The sequence below is a fragment of the Phascolarctos cinereus genome, unplaced genomic scaffold, assembly GCF_003287225.1.
Source record: "Phascolarctos cinereus isolate Bilbo 61053 unplaced genomic scaffold, phaCin_HiC Scaffold_5;HRSCAF=322, whole genome shotgun sequence".
In the NCBI taxonomy this organism is placed as follows: domain Eukaryota; kingdom Metazoa; phylum Chordata; class Mammalia; order Diprotodontia; family Phascolarctidae; genus Phascolarctos; species Phascolarctos cinereus.
This window is the reverse complement of record NW_027555958.1, coordinates 242,169,763-242,192,605: the sequence shown is the minus strand read 5'-3', so window position 1 is coordinate 242,192,605 and position 22,843 is coordinate 242,169,763. Positions and strand designations below refer to the sequence as shown.

At 41.6% G+C, this 22,843-nt stretch overlaps 1 protein-coding gene across 2 annotated transcripts in view; it reads right to left on the bottom strand.

Annotated features, from left to right (window-relative positions):
- Positions 1 to 762: 762 nt before the first annotated feature.
- The window catches only part of TCP11 (t-complex 11), a 43,925-nt gene continuing 21,844 nt past the window's right edge, over positions 763 to 22,843 (bottom strand). The window contains exons 3-10 of one of the 2 annotated variants that reach the window (XM_020999600.2): positions 12,331 to 12,463; positions 10,328 to 10,448; positions 8,373 to 8,593; positions 6,799 to 6,935; positions 6,346 to 6,557; positions 6,065 to 6,246; positions 5,080 to 5,243; positions 763 to 2,012 (exon numbers count right to left, since the gene is read on the bottom strand). In XM_020999600.2, the coding sequence (XP_020855259.1) occupies positions 1,780 to 2,012; positions 5,080 to 5,243; positions 6,065 to 6,246; positions 6,346 to 6,557; positions 6,799 to 6,935; positions 8,373 to 8,593; positions 10,328 to 10,448; positions 12,331 to 12,463 (1,403 nt within the window). In that variant the 3' untranslated portion in view covers positions 763 to 1,779. The remainder of the gene's footprint in view (positions 2,013 to 5,079; positions 5,244 to 6,064; positions 6,247 to 6,345; positions 6,558 to 6,798; positions 6,936 to 8,372; positions 8,594 to 10,327; positions 10,449 to 12,330; positions 12,464 to 22,843) is intronic. The other variant, XM_020999602.2, reaches the window with a different exon arrangement.

Below are 22,843 nucleotides of genomic sequence, written 5' to 3'. Positions count from 1 at the left end.
CAGGATTTGTCGTCAAAGAGCCCTGGATTTATATCCAGGCTCTACAAGTTACTACCTGTGTGACCTTGGATAAGTCACTAAATTTTTGTGTACTTCAGTGTCTTCACTTATAAAGCAAAGGGGGCTCGACTAGATGAAGGTCCCCTCAAGCAGCCCATCTCATTTGCAATGCACTTTAAATATTATACCCTTAAAAGTGTTAATACTTAGCCATCAGGTGCCATAATAAATTAGTACTAACTAGGAATACAGAGATTGCACCTGTGGTTTCACTGGTATAGAAAACTCTCATTTGAGGAACCTTCCTCTACCTATGCAAATCTGTACCTTACAGGCTTAAGAGCTTCCTAGAATGCTGAGAGATTTAAGGACTTTTATGGATAACAGCCAGGATGTATAAAAAGCAGGATTTGAACTCCGATCTTCTGGCTCCACAGCCAGCTTTCTATCTACTAGTGCTGCCTCTCACAAGTGCTAATTAATCATAGTTTCTCAGAGCCAGTGGACAAGAGTGACTGGATCTCCTCCCTCTTTACTTTTGTTGTTGAGTTAGGGAGATTCTGATCCACCTCCTCTATATGGATACACAAGAGGACCAACTCAGAAACTCAAGAAAGTATTCATTCCAGGTTTTAATGATAAATGGCAGAATTTTCATTTCAGTTCACTCCCCACCAACCACACTCCTCTCTTTCCTGAAATAAAAACTCTTGCTTCCCCTATCTCCCCCTACTCCCCCACCCCCACCCCAACTCCCCACCTCCTGAGAGACCAAGACTGAATTCCTACCCTGTCAAGGCTGCCCATTTCAAGAAGATGCCCCATCTGAGCTCCGTAGTGATGACGCCTAATTGTAGACATCACGATTAGAGGTGGTACCGTGATGATACACACTCGGGATGCCTGAAGGCCCCTCAGCACCAATTTCATCCTTGGCTGTGTCCTAGGACACTTATCTAGTATGATGCTAACTCTACACGTATCAGTGATGGCCCCCAGATGCCAGAGATTTACTTCTAAGCTAAAGGTAAGAAAGAAAGGAACAGGAATTGCCCCATTGCTGACTCACTTGAGAAGGTTAAAAGTCCCTCACAATTTGAGCCCGTTTCCTCAGCTGACAGCCTCCTTGTAATACCCCTCCCTTCTGTCCTGTTTTTTTCCAGACCACCCAATGGAACAGGAAGATGGAAAAACCCTTGTTACTCAGTCCCTGGTTTCCCCTCCACTGTGTAGCATCCACCTAAGGCCCTCATTGGGTGGTTAGCCTTGGGGAAAAGATTTCCTCACTTCTTCAGAAAAAACCCACTAAGTTGGGTTTCTGATGTCCAGAGGCCCTTTCTACCCAGGACTCTGAGACTGTGAAGTCATAGCTTTCCTGGACTCCAGTGAAATCTTTTCCCCTTGGGATAGACCACCATGTCATCTAGGATGACAGACAGAAACAGAATCTAAGTGTCCTGGCTATCTAGTCCTTCTTGTGGGTTACAAACAAGGGTAGGTTAACAAAGCAATAATACCTGTCAATTTCCCAAGTGCTGTAGAAAGCTGTCCAAGCCCTTCAGCTTCTCAACTAACCAAGAGGTGGGATGGAGCCCAGCAGCCAAGCCTAAAGCTCCAGCACAGGAGCAAATGATTCTTGCAGCTCAAAAATTTATTGGTAAAAGGGCTCAGGCACCTTGGTGTTCACATGCAGCTTGGGTGTCCTGGCTGCAGGGGGGAGGAAGAGGCGCTGTGGCTCTTCTCTTCTGTGCCCCACAGCAGGGCATTCCACTCGAGATGTCAGGTAGAATCCATGCTCACTTCCGACTCTTGTGGAGAGAAGAGCACTTTTTTTAAGATGTCAGCATAGTAGGGCCCGAACACTTGTTGATTGTGAAGTATCAGGCAGGAAAACCTCTGGCCCATTTCTGCCAGCTCCTCTTCAATAGCAGTGATGCCCCCAGGGAGGTCTCTCAGAGAAGGCTGCACACCCCGGATCAGGCAGCCCTTGAGAAACAAGCGGATCCGCTGATCTGCGGACATTGACAGACAGAGAGTTCAAGGAGGGAAATCACGTCTGACCTTGCCCCTCCTGTTCACAGAAGGACACAGGAGCATGAGCATCAAATGTGCACTTGCCCACTCATCTACCCAGGCCGTTAAGACATGCAATTTAAGGTGTTTTAATTTTAGTTTTGTTTTAATATATAGACCCCAAAGATAGAGCAAAGCCAAAAGAAATTAGTGAGGTAGCAAATTTTCAGTTATTTGCAGGATTGATTTAGGTGGACACCAGTTTGACACTGGTGTAATAGCAAGAGTTCTGCTGCTACTGAGCCTCATCAACAAACATTTATTAAGCACTTTATTATCATTTCTTCTTCTTATTATTATTTGTTAGCACTGTGCACTGGAGATACAAAGAAAGGCCACAAACAAAACCTCATTCCCTGCACTCAAGGAGCATACATTCCAATGGGGGAGAGGGTAACATATAAATAACTGGATGTATATAGAAGCTAAATTCAGAATGCATATGAAGCATATGTGTGGTGAATATAATCTCAAAAGGGAGGGGGCTTAGGACCTGGGGCACGGGGGACAGGAAAGGCTGATGCAGAAGGTTTAAGCAGAGCCTTGTAGAAGTCAGGAGATGGTCAGGATGGACTACAAGGTACTACAAAGAGGCTTGTGCTATGGTCTATAGAACAAGTAAAAGGAAGTAAAGTCAAAAGACTGGAAAGACAGGAAGGAGTCAGGTTATAAAGAGTTTTAAATTCCAACAGGAGTTTCTATTTGATCCCAGAGGTAACAGGGAATCACTGAAGCTCACTGAGTAGGCATGAAGACTATTGCAACAATCCAGGCAAAAGGTAAGGAGAGCCCAACCGAGGTATAATGCTGTATGAGTGGAGAGGATAAGATGTATAGAAGAGATGAAAAGGTAGAAACAACAAAATTCAGCAACAGATCAGATATGTGGGGTGAGAATGAAAAACTGAGGCTCATGCCAATGTTGTGAACCAGGATGGCTGTGACTGGAAGCTGGGAAGAGTTTGGGAGAAATGATGAGCTCTGATTTGGACATGCAGAGTTGGAGGTTCTGCTGGACATCCAACGTGAGATGTCCCAAGAGGCAATCAGAGATGCAGAACTGTTAACTCAAGAAAGAACCTGGGGCTGCATATGTAGATGTAGGAATCATCTGCATAGAGAAGATAACTGAACCCATGGAAGCTGACGAGAGTAAGAGAGTGGAGAGTGGAGACTGAGGCCGCGGAGGACAGCCACAGTTAGTGGAAATGGCATGGATGATGAGTAAACAAAGAAGCCTTCAAGGGAGTCAGACAAGTAGGAGGAAAACCAGGAGAAAGCAGCATCATGAAAACATGGCACAGAGAGGCCACGCAGGAGAAGAGGATGACTGGCAGCGGCAGGCACTGTGCCTGGTCCAAGAGGATCAGGACTGAAAAAAGTGCTTAGACCGGGCAGCTAGGAGAAGGCTTTGCGGAGGGCTGCTTCGGCTGAAGGATGAGGTTGGAAAGCAAAATGCAGCATTTAGAAGGGAATGAGAGCAGTGGAGTGAGGGTCTTGACTACAGACGGCCATCGAGTGAACGCCAGCAGAGAAGAGGGGATCAAGTGGGGGCTCTGAGCACGGGGAAGACACGGACATGTTTGTGGGCAGCTGGGAGCGATCCAGTAGAGGGGGAGAGACTCAAGACAAGAGAATGGAGATGGTGGGTACATGCAAAGGAGTTGTCCTGAAGGGCTACTTCATGAAAACAAGAGTGAAGGAGGAGGTGACAGGAGAAGTGGTGTGAATGATGTGACAGCAAGAGGAGAAGGGAAGCTCTCAGGGAATGGTCTCAATTTCTTTGTGATCAAGACAAGTATGAATGAGGCAAAGCCCCAGCTGAGAGGGTGTGTGTGGGGTAGGGGGCAGGGTCAAGAAGGTCTTGAGAGGGGTGATTCAGATTAGAGGGGAAGAGAAGGTTTGCCTTCCTGCAAGGCCCAGTTGAGATTAGATAACATAATACTAAATTCTGAATTCAGTACTAGAAGTTTTTCTAGCATCCTGGGAACATATATTTAGTGCTTGGAGGGCCCTTAAGAACCCCCTGGGCTAAAGATTATCTAAACCCCCTCAGCTAGAGAGTTTGAGAGAAATAGGGAGTTTGGAAAGAAAGATGACTTCTATTTTGCATATACTGAGTTTGGGATGCCTATGAGATATCTAGGTCAAAATGTCCAATAAAGAGTTTACAATGTGGAACTGGCTCTCAGAAATAAGACTAAGACATAAATTTGAGAGTCATCTAAATAGAGATGATGAGATGACCAGGAGAGAAAGGGAGGCACAGAGAGGCACAAAAACCGTGGAACTCCAGCAGTAAGCCGCAGAACTGATATCGAACCCTTGGCCATATCTAGTACTCCTTCTGCTATATCACGTTATCATTACACCCAGGCCTGGGACTAGAGCATATTAAGGTGGCCATTAGGATTGGATAAAATCGGAGAGAATTCACTGTTTCCATTCTAGACTAGGACAGGTGTCTACTCAGAGAACAAACCGTTCAGTGAAGCCGCACTAGATCTGTATGTACCAGAGAAACAGTGGATGATGAGTAGCAGGAAGGATGGGCTTGTAAGCTGCAACGAATGGCCTGAGCCAGTCCCTTTAATGGTCAGCTCCCTGAAGTACAATAAAAATGTTTCTGAGAGGTTATGACAACCAGACTCACACCTTCCATAAAGGACACCAACATGGTGACTGGAGCCAATAAATAAATAATTTCCAATCACGGCTAGCAGTCTCAGTCTCCTGGTGCTAAATGTGGAGAAGCGCTGGGAAGAACAAAAGCAATCCACCGGACGGGCCACCATGTCTCACGTGGAGTGGGCATCATGCTAACTGGAAAGCCCTGGCGTGCACAGAGCACAATGACCCTTCCTCAGGCAGCCTCAGCTTTGCTGATCTGATGACCAAAAGGTCAAAGCAGCACTTCTAAGAACACTGAGCCTTGCAGATTTTAAATGGTTCTCCATCTATTTGCTGGAGACAGGTTATCTGCCTTTATCTACAAGTGTCTCTCACCTATGATGCTGCGGACACAGTTGTCCTCCTTGGCCACACTATGGATCTGGCCTGACAGGGAAGCCACATTGTCTTTGCTCAGGGCGGGAAGGTTCAGGTCTGTGAGGGCCTGCTGTATTTCCTGAAGCACTTGGTCACTTATACTCAGCAAAGCCTCATTGAGCCTGAATCACAGGAAACAGAAAGCCAACAATTTCTGAGTCTGCGCCCTGTGTAAAGCAAGTGTAGAAGGACTCTGATTAAAAAAAAGAAACATCCTAATCCCTCCCATCCAAAGGACAGCAGGTCATGATAGATAGGTATAATGCAATAGTCTCAAGGTCACAATCAAGTTAACCGCCTCATAGATGCAGACAATTTTAGAAGAGTCGGCAGAGACCTCAGTCCAATGCCTTCCCTTTACAAAAGAGGAATTCGGGGTGGCTTAAGTGTCCAAGGCAACGCAGCTGGTCAGTGATGGATCCAGGAATAGAACCCAGCTCTGCGGACTGCCAGGATAATCACAGCACATGATACTTACTTCCATTCCTCCTAAAACAAGAAAAACTGACAAATTTACTTTTACGTCAGTATCTGCTCTAGGAATGCTCATCAACTCTTGTGACTAGTTCCACAAATCTTGTTTATAAGATTTCCTTTTCAAAATGTTCTTGGGTGGCTTCCTAGGACTTCTGCTGTGCAGAGATGAAAGCAGAGGCAGTGCTGTTACCTGACGGGCCATCAATCCCTGAGTAACCCAGCTCTCCCAAGACTAGCCCAGTGCTATCCACGGACAGAAGATGAATCCTTCATACCTTGAAGCCCACTCTGAATGAAAATCATGGTGTTCCCTCATGCCCCAAAGATGTCAAAGAAAAAGCACTAATGACCATTTCAAATGGCCCCTAAGAACATTTATGTGATGAAAAGTAAACAACCATTCACTGACTTGCTGCTTTCCAAATACATCCTGTCTCTGGAAAAGATGGAGATTGATATTACTCACCTTGACTGATTTCCCTCCAAGAGTACTTTGATTATTTGTTTCAGTCTGTCCACAAACTGAGGAGAACTCGGCAACTTGGGGCCACAGTAACTGTTGGTTACTAGCAGCACAGAGGCCAAAATGGTCAGCTGATTTAACTGGAACTGAATCTCCTGCAGCCGGGTCCTGTCCATCATCACAGTCTGATGAGATGAAAACCAGCAGGCAGTCAGCATGGAAAGGACCCCACCTGAAGCCCCTGACACCAAAGAGCAAGGAAACGTTCCCACCAGCAGCCATACCTCGGGAAACTCCTCATTGTCAGGGTCCCAGTGAAGAAGATTCATGTAACCCTGGTTCAGCACCATTGAGGGGCTTATGATAGCATTGCCTTTCATTGTCTCATCTGCAGGTGAAGAAATGATTTGTTCTGGAGGGTCACAGGATGGTGGAGGGGGTGTCACGACTTCAGCAGCTGCCTGGCTTAGCCACTTTGTGGTGTGATCAAGGAAGTCTACAAGGAAACAAGATTTATAGGATCCTCACATTCTGCACACTCCAGACACATTGTCAAGAAAGAAATGATCTGTGAAACTTTTTGCTGTAAGTGCTAAAGTAATTGACCACAATCTACCCTGCTGCCCAGCAGGTGAACCAGAAGCTTGTTCCCTAGCGTCTGTAAAATGGTAGCCACTGTCTCCTACAAGCACAAAACACTCCATTGCCCCTGTCCTGCCCTCCATGCTGGTACATACTGGGCATTCTCTGGAGAAGCTCCTGGAATTTGGCCCGTTCATATTGGATGGAGTGTTCCTGCAGATGTGGTCGTATACTCTGGATGGTGAAGTTCACCATGTCCATTTTCATCAGGCCTAGAACATGGAATATCTCCCTGCCAGAGGAGGAAATGAAAAATTAAACACTGTGAGAGGAAGCATGGACGATATTAAAAGAAGGAGCCCTGGGATAGGTGTCGTGGAATTTTAGAACTAGGAGCAACCTTAGAGCTCATCCAGTCTTAATTCATCAATTTACAAGTGAGGAAACTGAGGCCCAAAGAGGTGAGGTACATTGTCTTGTCCAAGGCCACACGGCTAATAAATAGCAGAACTGGCATTAGAATCTATATTTGTTCAAATGTATTATAAACTTAATAACTACAAACAAAAACAATAAACCTATCCCAAACTCTTAGCCTGTAACAAAATAGACCCAAATGAATTAAGCAAAGAAAATACAGGTCTGAAGAAGAACGTTTTCCATTATACCAGGACACTTCTCAAAAAGTCATATTTCTCATCAGATTCTTTGCTGCTGAGTTGTTTTTCAGTCACGTCCGACTCGTCATGGTCCTATTAGGTTTTTCTTTTCTTTTTTTTTTAATTTTTAATATTTATTTATTTTTAATTTTCAACATTCACTTCCATAAGCTTTTGAGTCCTATTTGGCTTTTCTTGGCAAAGGCACTGGAGTGGCTTGCCATTTCCTTCTCCAGCTTATTTTACAGATAAGGAAACTGGGGACTTTGGTTTTTCCATGCACAATATAGGGATAATTGCTATTCCTACCCATTCATAGGACTTGTGTTTGCATAAAAGAAGGTAATGAATGAAAAATGCCTCTAGTTCTCTGGAAGAAAGACATTAGTGGATTCCATTATGCTCACAAATTGCACGTATATAGAGAACTTAATCGACTGTTTCAGGAATCAATGTTTTTTGTCCATAAAGGTACTCTCTCAACTTAGATCACAGCCCCTGATGTCTTAATGGATGGTCTATGAGAGTTGCTATGACTGAAAAATTAATCACTCTGGCCATTCTGCACATAAGTCTCTCTCAACTTAGCTGGGCTGGTCCTCAAAAATCATAATGACCTAAGGGTCCATCAGGGCACCCATATTTGAAAACGTTTTAGGACCCGCCTGAGCTGCCACAGCCTTTAAGCACCCAGGATCATCTCTTCCACACCACCATCTCCACAGGGCAGAGGACCTGAGTGGAAGATCTATCAAACAAGGGTGAGCTCTTAAAGAGCAGAGGATCAACCCTGCCATACTTTCCTTGAAAATAAAAACCAGGAGGTATTTGAAGGAATCTTAAACTTACTGGTCCTTTAAATGAATTTTTTTGAGACACAAATGTTGGAGTGAACATTTCATTGCTATTTTGTGTCAGGGACTTTAGTCGGAGTTTTTTCTACCCTGGCGAAGAGAAATACATTTTAATCAGGTCTGGCAGAGCTAAGAGAATATAATCAGTGTGACCTCAGAAAATTTTCCTGGCACAGATAAGGCTGCTCTCTGAGGCCAATGCTTCTAGTTGCTCACCTCAGCAGCTGCACAGGATCTGCTATGCTCTCAAGTTTCTGAACCTCTTCGTCTCGAACTGGCGCACAAAGCATTGTCATCATGCTCAAGATGTAGGTGGAGAGATGAGACACGTCCAGTGCTCCATGGTCAGCTTCCTGCTTGAGAAGCTCCACGTCCATCACTTCTTCAATCTGACTTTTGAGACGGCTCTGGCGAGGCAAGAGCAGCGATAACAAAATCTGCCCAGGAGAGAAAACCCATTGCCTGCATTACTGCTTAGCAAAACAAAACTTCTCCACAGAACCATCAATCTTTAGCTAAAACCAATCCTTCCTATGTCTAGTGAATTCCCAGGAGCCTTAAGTTCTGGACTTCTGGAGACTATTACCCCCTCTCTGTAACAGAGTCTATATAGAGCGTGACTTGTTAACTTTTTTTGTGCCATGAACCCCTTTGATAGCCTGGTGAAGCCCTGGAGGGCTTTATGCATTTTTACATGCATAAAATAAAACACACAGGATTGCAAAGGAAACCAATTATGTTGAAATGCAGTTATTAAAAAACAATTTTAAACAAGTTCACAGACCACAGATTAGGAACCCAATGGAGGTTCCTGTCAGTAGTCAGAAAGCATTTAGCAAACCCTGACTATGTACCAGGTGCTGTACTAAGCCCAAGCATACAAAGAAAGGTAAAAAACACAGTCCTTGTCACTCTCTAGTGAAGGAGATAATGTGTGAAGAGCCATGTACATACAAGATACATACAGAATAGATGGAAGAATCGAATAGAATCTCAGAGGGGAAGGCACTAGCAGCTGGGCAGACCAGGAAAAGTCTCCTGCCAAAGGAAAGCTGGGAGGTTCATCTGCATGCTACGACAATGGTGTTGTTTATACATGCTGTCTTCTACACAGACTACATTAGAGTAGTTCTGCAAATTCAGGACACACCCCACCTTGACAATGTGGTGTCCTAGCAAAGCGGATTTTTTTGAGATGCCAACTGAGAGGACTAACACTAGGAGAGGTGAATGAGGATGCTAGTATTCACTTGAAATATTCTATTGAACTGAGATATTTTTATTGTTATAATAAATCAAATGTACAAAACTTGTTATATAAATATAATATACATTGTTCTAACAAATATTGTATTCTTTCCCAGGAAATAAAAAAGTAAGAGAGTTTGCTCAGAAGCGTCTATTTCAGACGTGGAGGAGTCAAGAAACTGAAAACCCTAACCTCCATTACTCCTCTTGTCAGAAATCACTGCTTGTAGAATAAAGTCCCAATTCCTCAGAATGGCTGTCAAGGCCTTCTGCAATCTGGCCTCAGGCAGGCTGATTTATTCTCCCCCTCACCCAGACATAGCCTTCCCACCTCTGTGCCTTTGAAGATACTGTTCCATCACCTATACAATGTACTCCCCTCAAATCTCTGCCGATTTTAATTCTACAGACCAGTGAAGTAAATTGTCCAAGGCTACACAGCCAGTTAGTGCCAGAAGAATGACTAAAATCCCACACTCCTGATTCTACGCCAATGTTCTTTCAGTTACACCATCGGCATCAAATCTCCTATAATTAGGTAGGGCCTCTCCATCAGCAGGGTCTGATGAGATCATTCTGTAGGCAATCAAATGTCACTTCTTTCTCAAAAGTTTTTTTCCTGCTCTTTCTGCCACTTCTGAAATCTCTGGCATGTTCTCTGGTAGTCTCTTATGGAATCTGTGGTTGCACTGTGTACAGTGGCATACTTGTCTTAAAACATACCATTAAATTGTAAAGGTCAAGCTCTTATCTTTGTTTCCACCCAAAGAACCTAGTACGATCCCTTGCACTTTATAAGCCGTCAACAGGTATTTGTTCAGTTTTGAACAAGACATGCTTACATATTAACTGTGATTCTACTGACTAAGGACTCCATCCCCAAACACTGGAGCTGACCCAGTCTTGTGCACAGAGCAGCTCACCTCTTTGATTTCTTTCAGAAGCTGCAGAACATAAGTGTAGTCCGGGGGAGTAGCTGTCAACTGCTCTCGGAGATGGTCCCAGAAAGCATTGTGCATTGTCTCCTTAATCTTGCTTTCCAGACTAGAAGAGGATAAACGAATAATTGAAACTTTTTCATCACTCAATCAACAAGAACTTATGAAGTACCAACTACATGCCACATATATGGTTTGAGGCAGCTAGATGGCTCAATGGATAAAGCGCTGGAGTCAGGAGGACCTGAGTTCAAAGCTGGCCTCAGATACTTTACTAGCTGTGTGACCCTGGGCAAGTCACTTAACCTCTGTTTGCCTAATTCACTGGAGAAGGAAACAGCAAACCATCCAGTCTCTTTGCCAAGAAAACCTCACGGACAGTATGGTCCACAGGGTCATTAAGAGTCAGACATGACTGAACAACAACAAAAAACGTGCAAGGCTCTGTGCTGGACACTGGAGATAAAAAAAGGGGGAGGGCTTGCTTTCTATCACGACCTACACAATGGTCAAAGGGCTAGAACGTCCTGATCTTTGTTTAAGGCACTAAAACTAACAAGAAAAGGACACGGTCTGTATGGGGAGTTATGGCTGTTTCTGGAGACAGACGTATGCCCAGGGTCTAAAAATGAGCTTTACACTTAGCCACTCTCATACGGCCGAGCTAGAAGGAAAAGTCCCTCAGATAGAAAGGTTACAACCATGATTCTTATGAACACCTTCCAAAGGATATATGTGTTTCAAGGGAAGACAACTGAAAGGGCTCTCTTTTGATGTAAGGATTTGGATTTTGTTTGTTCTCTTTTTAGAAACCCACAATTGTAATCAGAATCATCCCATCTTGAGGCTGTGATGAATTGTCAATTTTTAACAGTTTTCTCCCTCAGTCTTTACATTATTAACACACTCTAGTTGAGGTGTTAACAAAACACAAATGAAAACCTGATGTCACCACTCTGTTCTGACTTACCTCTAACACCTCCCCTCTACTAAAATCAACAAACATAGCTTTCTGTAGAATTTCAAGTCAGAGCCCCTCCCTTCTCCTCTAGCTGCTCACTTCCTCAGTTTGGCTCTTTGCTGACTAAGGAGCAGCTGCCCGGTCCTAGGGTTGACTTGGAACTCCAGGGACAGAGAAGGTGGTGAGGGTGAGCGTACAAAGAGTCTGCAGGTGCCAGCCTGGAAATCTCAATAAAGTCTTACTTAGTGCTCTAGGGGAATCGAGTTTGGCACACTCCTCTCACACATGTCCAATGTGACCTACATTAACTCTAATCTAGGCAGTTTGGTCCTTCACTTTCTTGCAAAGACCTAAAAAGGGCCAAAAGGCAGGCAAAATGAAGAGATCTACCAATTTACTAATATTTTGATATCAAATGGGAAAAATGGAAAATACTTTTCAAAAACTCTAACAGTGGAATTAATGCTCACTGACTCTTATTTGCATTGTAAACTAAAGGAGGGGCCAAAATAAGAGTCTTCTAGGGGCTGGAGGTATACGGCCATTGCTTATTCTCAAAATTCTGATTTACAGGATCATTATTAACGGTGCTTTATAAAAACAAAGTGTTCACTGGAATCTCAGACTGTAAGAAGAGTTGGCAACACCACTGGTGGAAAAATAATCTTTTAATAGGTGTATGTTTGATCTACAGTCAATTAAAAAAGTAAATGTGAAACTGCTAGGGGCTACTTCCTCAGGGTCTGTCTGAGAAGATCTGAAATCTACACGAACTATTAACTAGTAACTGGAATTCCAAAATGCAAACTCCCACAGTAATAACATTAGTTTGATCTTGGTTAATATTTCTTCAACTCTTCAACACCAATAATTACACATAAGCACTGAGATTGATATCTTTTCCTGTTTGAATAAAACTTAAGTTCATGTATAAAATAAAGAGTCTTTGAATTTGGTCAAAAGGAGCCTTTTCTCTAGATCTATCTGTGCCAGGGAGAGAAATGAATGAACTTTGAGAAGCATCTACCTATCTGGAGATAAGTCCATCTCTTCCATATGGAAATCCTGGTTCACCACAATTTCATGTGCAATGCTCATCTTGGAAACTCCATTAACTGCCTCCATCAGCTCTGTGACAGAAAGACCTTGTGGAAGGCTACCTGGAAAAAGGAGCAGTAGCAATCCACAGTGGATTTTACACAACGTTAAAATATTATTCATAGAACCACTCAGCCCTTTAGGTCCCAAATTTAGATTGAGTAAAGGGATCTTCCACAGGCTAGCTGAATGAAAATATTGCATTAAAAATTCTGTAAAGACTGACATCTTTCTCAACTCTAATGCTCTCTGTCAGTGTTGACAACTTCATGTGGGAGTATAATGTGGAGAATGATGCTAACTAATGTTCAGCCTCTGAAAACAGAATCATAGAATTTTGAGAGCTCAAAGGCACTCTAGAGGTCATGTAGTCCAACCCATACCTGAAAAGGAATCCCTACAATGTCATACCTGCTAAATAGCCATCCCAGATCTTACAACTTCTGAGAGAAAAAGCCCACTAACCTCCAAAGGCATACCACCTTGGGATGGCTTTAATTATTAAAAAAGGTTTTCCTTTCACCAAGCCTAAATAACAAGTCTAATTCTCCACAATGACATGACAGCCTTTCAAATTCTTAAAGACAGCTAGTATATTCCCCCACCCACCTCCCCAGAGTATTCTCTTCTACAGGCTAAAGTTCCCTGATTCCTCTAACCACTTCTCATAGCACATGGCCTTTCATACCATGCCGGTTATCAATGCTAAATTGCTTGCTAAAATGTGGTACCTAACCTCGATTATACTACCCCAGGTGTGCTCTGACCACATCTGGACTAGTTTTCTGCTCCTTTCTGATGTCCCACACCATAATAAGGATAAGCACGATTTCAACAGAAGAATTTTTAAAGTGTCTGGACATAAATTATTATCACTATTCACCTACTGGGCAGCTAGGTGGTGTAGATTTAAATGCTGAATGTGATGTCAGGAAGACCTATCTGATAACACAACCTGTCTTAGCCTCAATTTCCTCTTCTGTAAAATGAGGGTGATAATAGTACCTGTCTCCCAGGATAATATATGTAAAGTGCTTTGCAAACCTAAAAGCTCTCTATAAATCTCAGCTAATATTATTATTATTAATCATTATCACCCACTCACCTCTTCCTAAATCTGATGCTACATAGTGAAGATTAAAGTTTTTCTGCAGTAGGGATAACTGGCATTGGATATCATCAAAGCTTAACTTCTTTAAATTCATATCACGAGACCTTGAAAAGTTGAGTGCGAAGCAGAAAACTACATATTGAATGATGTTTTCTCACTTCTATTAAAATTTCGTAAACTTGTTCAGAAAGAATTAATCTCCAAGATGTATTTAATAAAAATTACATTTGAAAATCTTAATATTTGCTCCAAGGAATAGTCTGCCTTTGTCATTCACCATCTATGTGCAATTAATTCTCTTATAAGCCTTTGCAATGAAAATTAATGCAATCAATCCACATGATTTTTCCATAGACAGCTAAGCAGTGCAGCAGATGGAGTGCTGAGCCTGGCATCAGGAGGACCTAAGTTTAAATCCAGCCTCAGACACTTTCTAGCTGTGTGACCCTGGGCAAGTTACTTAACCTCTGTCTGTCTCAATTTCCTCAACTGCAAAATGGGGATAATAATAGCACCAAATCAAATAATATTCATAAAGCACTTAGCACAGAACCTGACACATAACAGATGCTTAGTAATCGTTTGTTTCCTTACTTTCAAAATAATACTTAATATATATGTATCACTGAAAAAGCATGATATAATGATCTTATTTATCACAGAAACACATAATTTTTGAGCCATTTGATCCTATAACCACCCTAAGAATTGTGCCGGGTACTGCTATCTCCATTTTATAAATAAACTGAGGTTCAGATAAATTAACTCCTTTTTTCTTATAACAGGGAAAAGAGGAGGTTGAAAGAAAGAAGAGAACAACTCAGAGTGGATGGGGAAATTTTAACATGACGGTGCTACACAAAATTTATTTTGCTCCTATTTTTTCTGCAAAGAGAATGATGTTTAAATATTAAAGAACAAAAATAGCTCATAGGGAGTTGATACCCAAGATAAATAGGGAGATGGTGATCAGTCACTCAAAAAGCATTTATTAAGTGCCTACCGTGAGCCAAACAGGGCGCTAGGCACTAAGGATACAAAGCCCAAAGTAAGACAGTCCCTGCCCTCAAGAGCCTAATGTTTTATTTAAAGGAGTAGGAAGGAAACAATGTGCACAAATAAGTAAAAATAGGATCTATACAAAATAAATCCAAAGTTATTTGAGGGAAGGAAGATCAGAAAAGGTCTAAAAGGAGATTGCCCTTACGCTGAACTTAAAAGGGAGCCAGATGTTCCAAGATGCAGAGGTAAGAAAAGACAGCATTCCAGGAATAAGAACTGGCCCAGGCCAAAGGGCAGATGTGCAAAAAAAGGGATAGGGTATGTTGTTACAGGAGGGCCAGAATATAGTGAAGAGAAGAACTGTCTAATCAGCTTGGAAAGCTGGGCTGAAGCCAGATAGTGAAGAGTTTTAAATGCCAGACGACTTTCTATATTGTTCTTGAGGCTGTGGAGGGAGCCATTAAAGCCTCTTGAGCACAAGAGATGTGAGCTGGTCAGACCTGTGCTCTAAGGAGCAGCGAGGGAAAAGAGGTGAAGATAACTCTAATGTTGCCAATCTAGGTGACTGGAACAATAGTCAGATCTTTGACAGAAACAGGGAAATTAGGAGGTGATGTGGTTTGGGAGGAAGATAAATTGCATGTTGAACGTGATCTTAGAGTGAGTTTCAGATGTCTATGGACATCTAGGTACAGGTGTCTAGCAGACTGGCAGAAACATTGGAATGTAGATCAGGAGATGTGGACTGCATATATAAATATGGGAGTCATCTTCATAGAACTGATAGCTAAATGCACAGGAACTGATGAGACTGACAAGGAAGCATATAGATAGAAGAAGAAAGTGCCCAGGACAGCCCTTAGGTACACCTTACACATGAGGAATAGGGCATGGATGATTATCCTGCATGGGTGAATGAGGAGGACTGGTCAGATAGGCAGGAAGAATCAGAAGAGAGCAGTGGCACAAAAACCCAGGGAAGAGAAAAGAGGAGGTGATCAGCAGTGGCAAATGCTACAGACAGGTCAAAAAGGATGAAGGGAGAGAAAAAGCCACTGGATTTAGCAAAAGGAGATAGCTGGTTACTATAAAGAGTCATTTCAGCAGGGAGTTTTCAGAAGAAATCAAAATATCAATGGTCACATCAAAAATGCTTTAAATCAATACTAATTAGAGAAATGTAAATTAAAATTACTCTGAGATACCACCTCACATCTATCACATTGGCTAATATGACAGATGAGGGAAATGAGAAAGGCTAGAGGGGATGAGGAAAAATTGGGACACTAATGGAGTTGTAAACTGGTCCAACCATTCTGGAGAACAATTTGGAATTGTGTCCAAAGGGCTGTAAAACTATACATAGCCTTTAACCCAGCAATACACTATTACTAGGTCTAAACCCCAAAAAGATCAAAGCAAAGAGGAAAGGACCTATATGTACAAAAATATTTACAGCAGCTCTTTTTGTAGTGGCAAAAAATTAGAAATTGTGGGGATTCCCATCAATTGGAAAAAGGCTGAACAAGTTGTGGTATATGATTGTGATGGAATATTATGTGCTATAAGAAAGAACAAACAGGATGGTTTCAGAAAAGACTGGAAAGACTTATATGAACTGATGCAAAGTGAAGTGAGCAGAACCAGGAGAAGAGTGTATACAGTAAAAGCAATAATGTCACAATGATCAACTATGAATTTTGTTTTAGTGAGGCAATCGGAGTTAAGTGACTTGCCCAGGGTCACGCAGCTAGTAAGCGCAAAGTGTCTGAAGCCGGATTTGAACTCAGGTCCTCCTGACTCCAAGGCCGGAGCTCTATCCACTTTGCCAACTAACTGCCCCATGACTTAGCTACTCTTAATAAATGCAATGATCCAAAACAATTCTGAAGAACTTATGATGAAAAATGCTATCCACCTCCAGAGAAAGAACTGATGAACTCTGAATGCAAATTAAAGCATACTTTTATTTTTTACTTTATTTTTCGGGGGGGGGGTTGTCTGATTTTTCTTTTGCAACATGGCTAATATGGAAATATATTTTGCATGACTTCACGTGTATAATCGTTATCAAATTGCTTGCCTTCTCAAGAAGGGGGGAGGGCCAGGAGGGAGAAAGAGATTTGGGACTCAAAATTTAAAGATAAAGAATGTTAAAAATGTTTTACATTTAATTGGGGAATATTTAACAAAACAAATAAAAATATGTTGGAAAAAAGTTACCTGGAAAGATTTATATGAACTGATACAGACTGAAGCGAGCAGAACCAGGATACTGTACACAGTAGTGACAGCAATATTATACAATGAACAACTATGAACGACTTAGCAATACAATGATCCAAGACAATCCCAAAGGACTTATGATGAAAAATGCTATCCATCTCCAGAGAAAGAACTGATGCCATCTGAATACAGATGGCATACTGTTTTTCATTTTGTCTACTTCTTTCTTTTTTTTTGTTTTCTTCCACAAAATGACTAATATGGAAATATGTTTTACATGATTGCATATGTACAATCTATATCAGATTGCTTACCGTCTCAGGGATGGGGGAGAGGAGAAAGGAAAGGGTAAAACTTGGAACTCAAAACTTTAAAAAAAACCAAATGTTAAGAATTAATTGGAGGGAAATGAAATATTATTAAAAAGATAAAAAAAAGTCATTTCAGTCCATTTAGGGGGAGAGCAGCCAGAAGCTGCAGGGTTGAAAAGTGCCAAGAGTCTGACAGTGAAAATGAAGAGAGATATAGGATGATAGCTAGGGTAAAGTGAAGGTTTCTCAAGGATGTGGGCAATCTGGAAATGTTTTTAAGCAGCAGAGAAGGGGCCAGTGCACAAGAGGCTGCAAAACAAGGAGAAGAGAGAATGACAGAAAGGCAGGCTCCTAGAAAAGATAGGAGGGGATGAGATAAAGGGTATAAACAGAAAGGATGTTGTTGAGGAGAAAGGCCACCTCATTCTCTGAGACCAAGAGGACAGGATGACAGGGAAGTGGGATGATGTCGAGGAAATCTGTAATATGGAATTGGGGAGGAAAGGGAATTCAGGATGAATGGCCTCAATGTTTTCAGTGAATAATGTGGCACGGTCCTCTGATGAGAGGGGGAGGGGAATGGCATAGTTGAGAAGAAAAGTGTTGAAAATCACTACGGGTAATATAAGAGGATCAATCAAAGAAGGGCACAGAATTGGTGGGCAACAGTAAAGGCCCATTTTTGACTGGACAGCATAAATACATAATGGGGCAGGTCAATACAGTAAAGGTATACTTAGGGCTCTAGCAGAGTTCAAGTCACCTGACCCAGATAAACTACATCCTAGGACACCAAAGAATGGTAGATGTGATTGTTGAGCCACTATCAACGGTGTCTGAAAGATCATGGAAAATGGGAGATGTACCACAACAATGCAGAAGAGCAAATGTGCGGGTTTTCAAAAATGAAGCAGAACAGAGTCTGCAAACCAAAGGGCAATGAGCTTGATCCTGGGAAATTCTAAAATGATTAAAGTAATGGTTGGAGAGATAGCATGGCATAGCATAGTCAATGAGGATTAATATGGAGCTAAGGATGGCTCAACATAGTCTGGTTCTGTCACTTACTAGTTGTGTGACCCACAGTATATTACTTAATCTGAACCTGTTTCCTCCTCTATAAAATGGGGATAAAACCATAGAATACTAGAGTTGAAGAAGACCATAAGAAATCCTCCAGTTCAAACTCTTTATTTTTACAGATAAAAAAACTGAGGATCAGAGGAGGTGAAGCATCTTGCCCAGGGATAATATTTATAATACTTCACAAAACTGAATCAAATTAGATAATTAATGTAAATACTTTTGCAATCCTAAAGTGTGGTATAAGCGTAAGCAATTTACCAAATGTTCTCTGTAGACGATAAAGGAGAATTGTCATTCTAAAAAGAAGCCTTTATTTATCCTAATTAGATTATAGTGAGATAGCCAATGGTGCCCTGATGGATAAATCCTGGGGGTGGGGGTGGGAGAGGAACACCTTTAAATTTGGCATACAGCATGTGTAGGATGACAATAGGAGCCATGCCTTGGCCTTCTCAGTGCTGGATCCATCCCGATGACATCTAAGGAGGTACACAGAATTGTTTCAAATAGTCTGAGATCTGGGCTCAGACGAGGCCCGGATTCCCCAAAATTTAGCCATGTGTAGCCTCAGAATAAGGAAGGCTACTCTGTGATCTCTGCATTGCTAGGAAGAAGAGTGGTCTTCAGGGAGCTGGAAGCCCTCTGCTGCAGCTCTCCTCATGGAGAAGGCAAAGTCATATTGCCTGGAAAAGAGTGAGGGACAAAGTGACCAGAGAAGACATTGGCCAAAGGAGTTCTGAGCAGCACCAGTGCAAAATACAACAGCAATGACAGACTGCCTGATTAAGGCAATCAATTGCCTTAATCAAATATTTATTAAGTTCTTGCTGTATACAAAATGCTGGGCTTGGTGCTGCAGAAAATACAAAGGTTAGGTAGGACACACTCCCTGTGTGTAGTAGAAAATGTAGTAGAAAGCCTTGAGACCAACTTCTCATTAAAATACATATTACATTAAAAATTCATCGGTCACAAAATAAGTGATAGGTGAAACCTGAGGAGGAAGGCTGTTATAAACTGGGAAGATTTGGGGAGGCTTCCTAGAGGAGGTGAATGTAATTCTGAGATGGACTTTATTTTTCTAAATTTATTTTTAGCATTCTTTTTAAATTCGGAGTTTCAAATTCTCTCCTTCCCTCCCACCCCTTCCCCACCCACTGAGAAGACAAGCAATGTGGTATCAATTTTACATGTGAAATCATGTAAAACATATTCCTTATCAGTCATATTTTTTTCAAAAAAAGCAAGAAAAAGTGAGGAAATCATACTTCAATTTGTACTCAAGAGTTCATTAGTTCTCTCTGTGGAGGTGGACAGCATTTTTTCATTCATTCACTGGATCACTGTATTGATCAGAGCAGCCAAGTCTTTCACAGTTGATCATCATTACAACATTGCTGTTACCATCTATGCACAATGATCTCGCAGTGCTCACTCCGTGTTGCATCAGTTAATATAGGCCTTCCCATGTTCTGAAACCACTCCCCTCATTATTTCTTACACACATATTCCTATCACAATCATATGTCACAACTTGTTTAACTACATCAATTGACAAGCGTCCCCTCAGTTTCCAATTCTTTGCCACCATAAAAAGGCTACTATAAATATTTTTGTACATACAGGGCCTTTTCCTTTTTCTTTGATTTCTTTGGTATACAGACCCAGCAGTGGTATATCACTGGGTCAAGGGTATGCAGAGTTTTATAGCTCTCGGGGCCTAGTTCCAAATTGTTCTCCAGAATGACCTGTTTTTCTCTCAACCCCTCTAGCATTTGTCATTTCTGAGAGACAGGAGGTGGAACCTCTGAGTTGTTTTAATTTGTCTTTCTTTAATCAATACTAAAGGGCGGGGGGGCGGGGTGGGCAGGGCAGAGTTGAGCCACATGGCAGAATAAGGGCAGGGACTCTCCTGAGCTCTCCCAAATTCTCCTCTAAACAACTTTAAAATAAGGCCTCAAAAAGAATTCTAAGTGATAGAACCCACAAAAGAACAGGGTAAAACAAATTTCTAGCCCAAGACAACTTAGTCAGCAGGAAAGGTCTTTCTCATTAGGGTGAGAGTGGAGCCCCCATCCAGCACAGGCTGGGCCTGGTAAGCCAGCAGCAGGCGTTGGGGACAATTGAATTGAAGCAGCTTCTGGAGCTCTCGGCCCACAAATGGTAAAAGGGTCAGACAACTGGTCAGAAGTCAATTACAGGGGACCCTTTGCTGGTCCTGGGTGAAGTTGTCCCAGTCCTGGGCCACATTCCCAGGGTGAGGAGAAGCACTAACACACTACAGCACATGGTGACAAGGGAACAGACACCACAGTCACAATTCCAGGGCAGAAAAGACCTTGCGGTCTCTCAAAGACCAGAAGAACAGTAACCATACCTCTCCTTATATCATACAACCTTGGAAGAACTGAAAACTTACAGACCCCCAGAATTGTTTCTGAAAACAGCAGAACAAAAAACCAGTGGAGGGACAGTGCTCCTCCACTCCGGGAGCAGATTCCAACCTTAACATAAAGTTAAAGTCAAGAAATAGGCTAGAAAAATGAACAAACAAACAAAAACAAGAACCCGACCATAAAAAGTTTCTATGGTGATGAGGAAAGAGCAAAACACAGACTCCAAAGACAACAAAGTCAAAACAGCTACCAGCAAAGCTTCAAAGAAAAATGTGAATTGGTCTCAGGCCCAAAAATAATTCCTGTAAGTACTCAAAAATGATTTTGAAAATCAAATAAGAGAGGTAGGGGAAAAATTGGGAGAAGTGAAAGTGATGCAAAAAAATCATGAAAAAGAAGAGTCAACAACTCAATGAAGGTGGCACAAAAATCCACTGAAGAAAACTACTTAAAAAGCAGAATTGGCTATATAGAAAAAGAGGTACAAAAATTCACTTAAGAAAAGAACTCCTTAAAAAGTAGAAGCGACCAAATGAAAAAGGAGGTACAAAAGCTCACTGAAGAAAATAATTCCTTAAAAATCAGAATTGGACAAGTGGAAGCTAATGACTCCATGAGACATCAAGAAACAATAAAACAAAGTCAAAAGAATGAAAGAATAAAAGAAAATATGAACTATCTCACTGGAGAAAACAAGGAGAGATATGTTAAGATGGGTCCAGGAGAGATAATTTAAGAATTATTGTACTATCTGAAAGCTATGATCAAAAAATGAGCCTGGACATCATCTTTCAAAAAATTATCAAGGAAAACTACCCTGATATCCTAGAACCAGAAGGTAAAATAGAAATTGAAAGAATCCACCAATTACTTCCTGAAAGAGATTCCAAAACAAAAACTCCCAGAAATATTATACCAAATTCCAGAGCTCCCAGGTCAAGGAGAAAATATTGCAAGCAACCCCCCCCCCAAAAAAAAATTCAAATGTTGTGGAGACACAGTCAGGACAACACAAGATTTAGCAGCTTCTACATTAAAGGAGCAGAGGGCTTGGAAACTGATATTAGAAAGGGCAAAAGAGCTAGGATTACAACTAAGAATCACCTATCCTGCAAAACTGAGTATAATCCTTCACAGGGAAAAAAATGGATATTTAATGAAATAGAGGGTTTTCAAGCATTCTTGAAGAAAAGACCAGAACTGAAAAGAAAATATGACTTTCAAATACAAGTGTCAAAAGAAATATAAAAAGATAAACAGGAAAGAGAAATTATAAGGTGTTCAATAAGGCTAAACTGTTTACATTCCTACATGGGAATATGATATTTGAAACTCCTACAAACTTTTCATTATTAGGGCAGTTAGAAGGAATATACATACACAGAGAGCATGGGTGTGAGTTGACTATGATGGGATGATATCTAAAAAAAAAAATTAAGAGGTATGAAAGAGGGGTGCACTGAGATAAGGGGGAAGGGAGAGGTAGAATGGGGCAAATTATCTCACATAAAAGAGAAGTACAAAGGAGCTTTCACAGTGGAGGGGAAGATGGGCGGGGGTTGGACAATGCTTCAACCTTATTCTCACCGGAATTGACTCAAAGAGGGAATAACATACATACTTAGTTTGGTATAGAAATCTATCCTACTCTACAAGGAAATAAAGAGGGGAAAGGGGATAATGGGAGGGAGCGGACAGAAGGGAGGGTAAATTGGGCGAGGCCATGATCAGAAGCAAAACACTTCTGAGAAGGGACAGCATGAAAAGAGAGAGGGAGAAGGATAAATGGGGAAAATAGGATGGAGGTACGTAATCATAATTGTAAAACAATTTTGCAGCTGGCTTCTCTGATAAAGGCCTCATTTCTCTCTTTTTAAAAAAAATTTTATTAATTTATTTTGATTTATCAACAATCACTTCCATATGCTTTTGAGTTGAAAATTTTTCTCCCCCTTCCTCCCCCCCACCTTCCCCAAGACGGTGCACAATCTGATACAGGCTTTACATTTACATTCCTATTAAACATATTTTCACGTTAGTGAAGTTGTAAGTAAAAATTAAAACCAACAGGAGGAACCATCAGAAAGAGGAAACAAAACTCAACAGAAGGTAAAAATAAGTGATAGCGATTCGACTTCCATAGTTCTTTCTTTGGATGTGGACAGCATTTTCCATCCCGCGGCCTCTGGAGATGTCTTAGATCCTTGTAATGCTGAGAAGGGTTCAGTTTAACAATATTAGTCATCACACAACGTGGCTGTTATTGTGTACAGAGTCCTCTTGGTTCTGCTCACTTCACTCAGCATCACA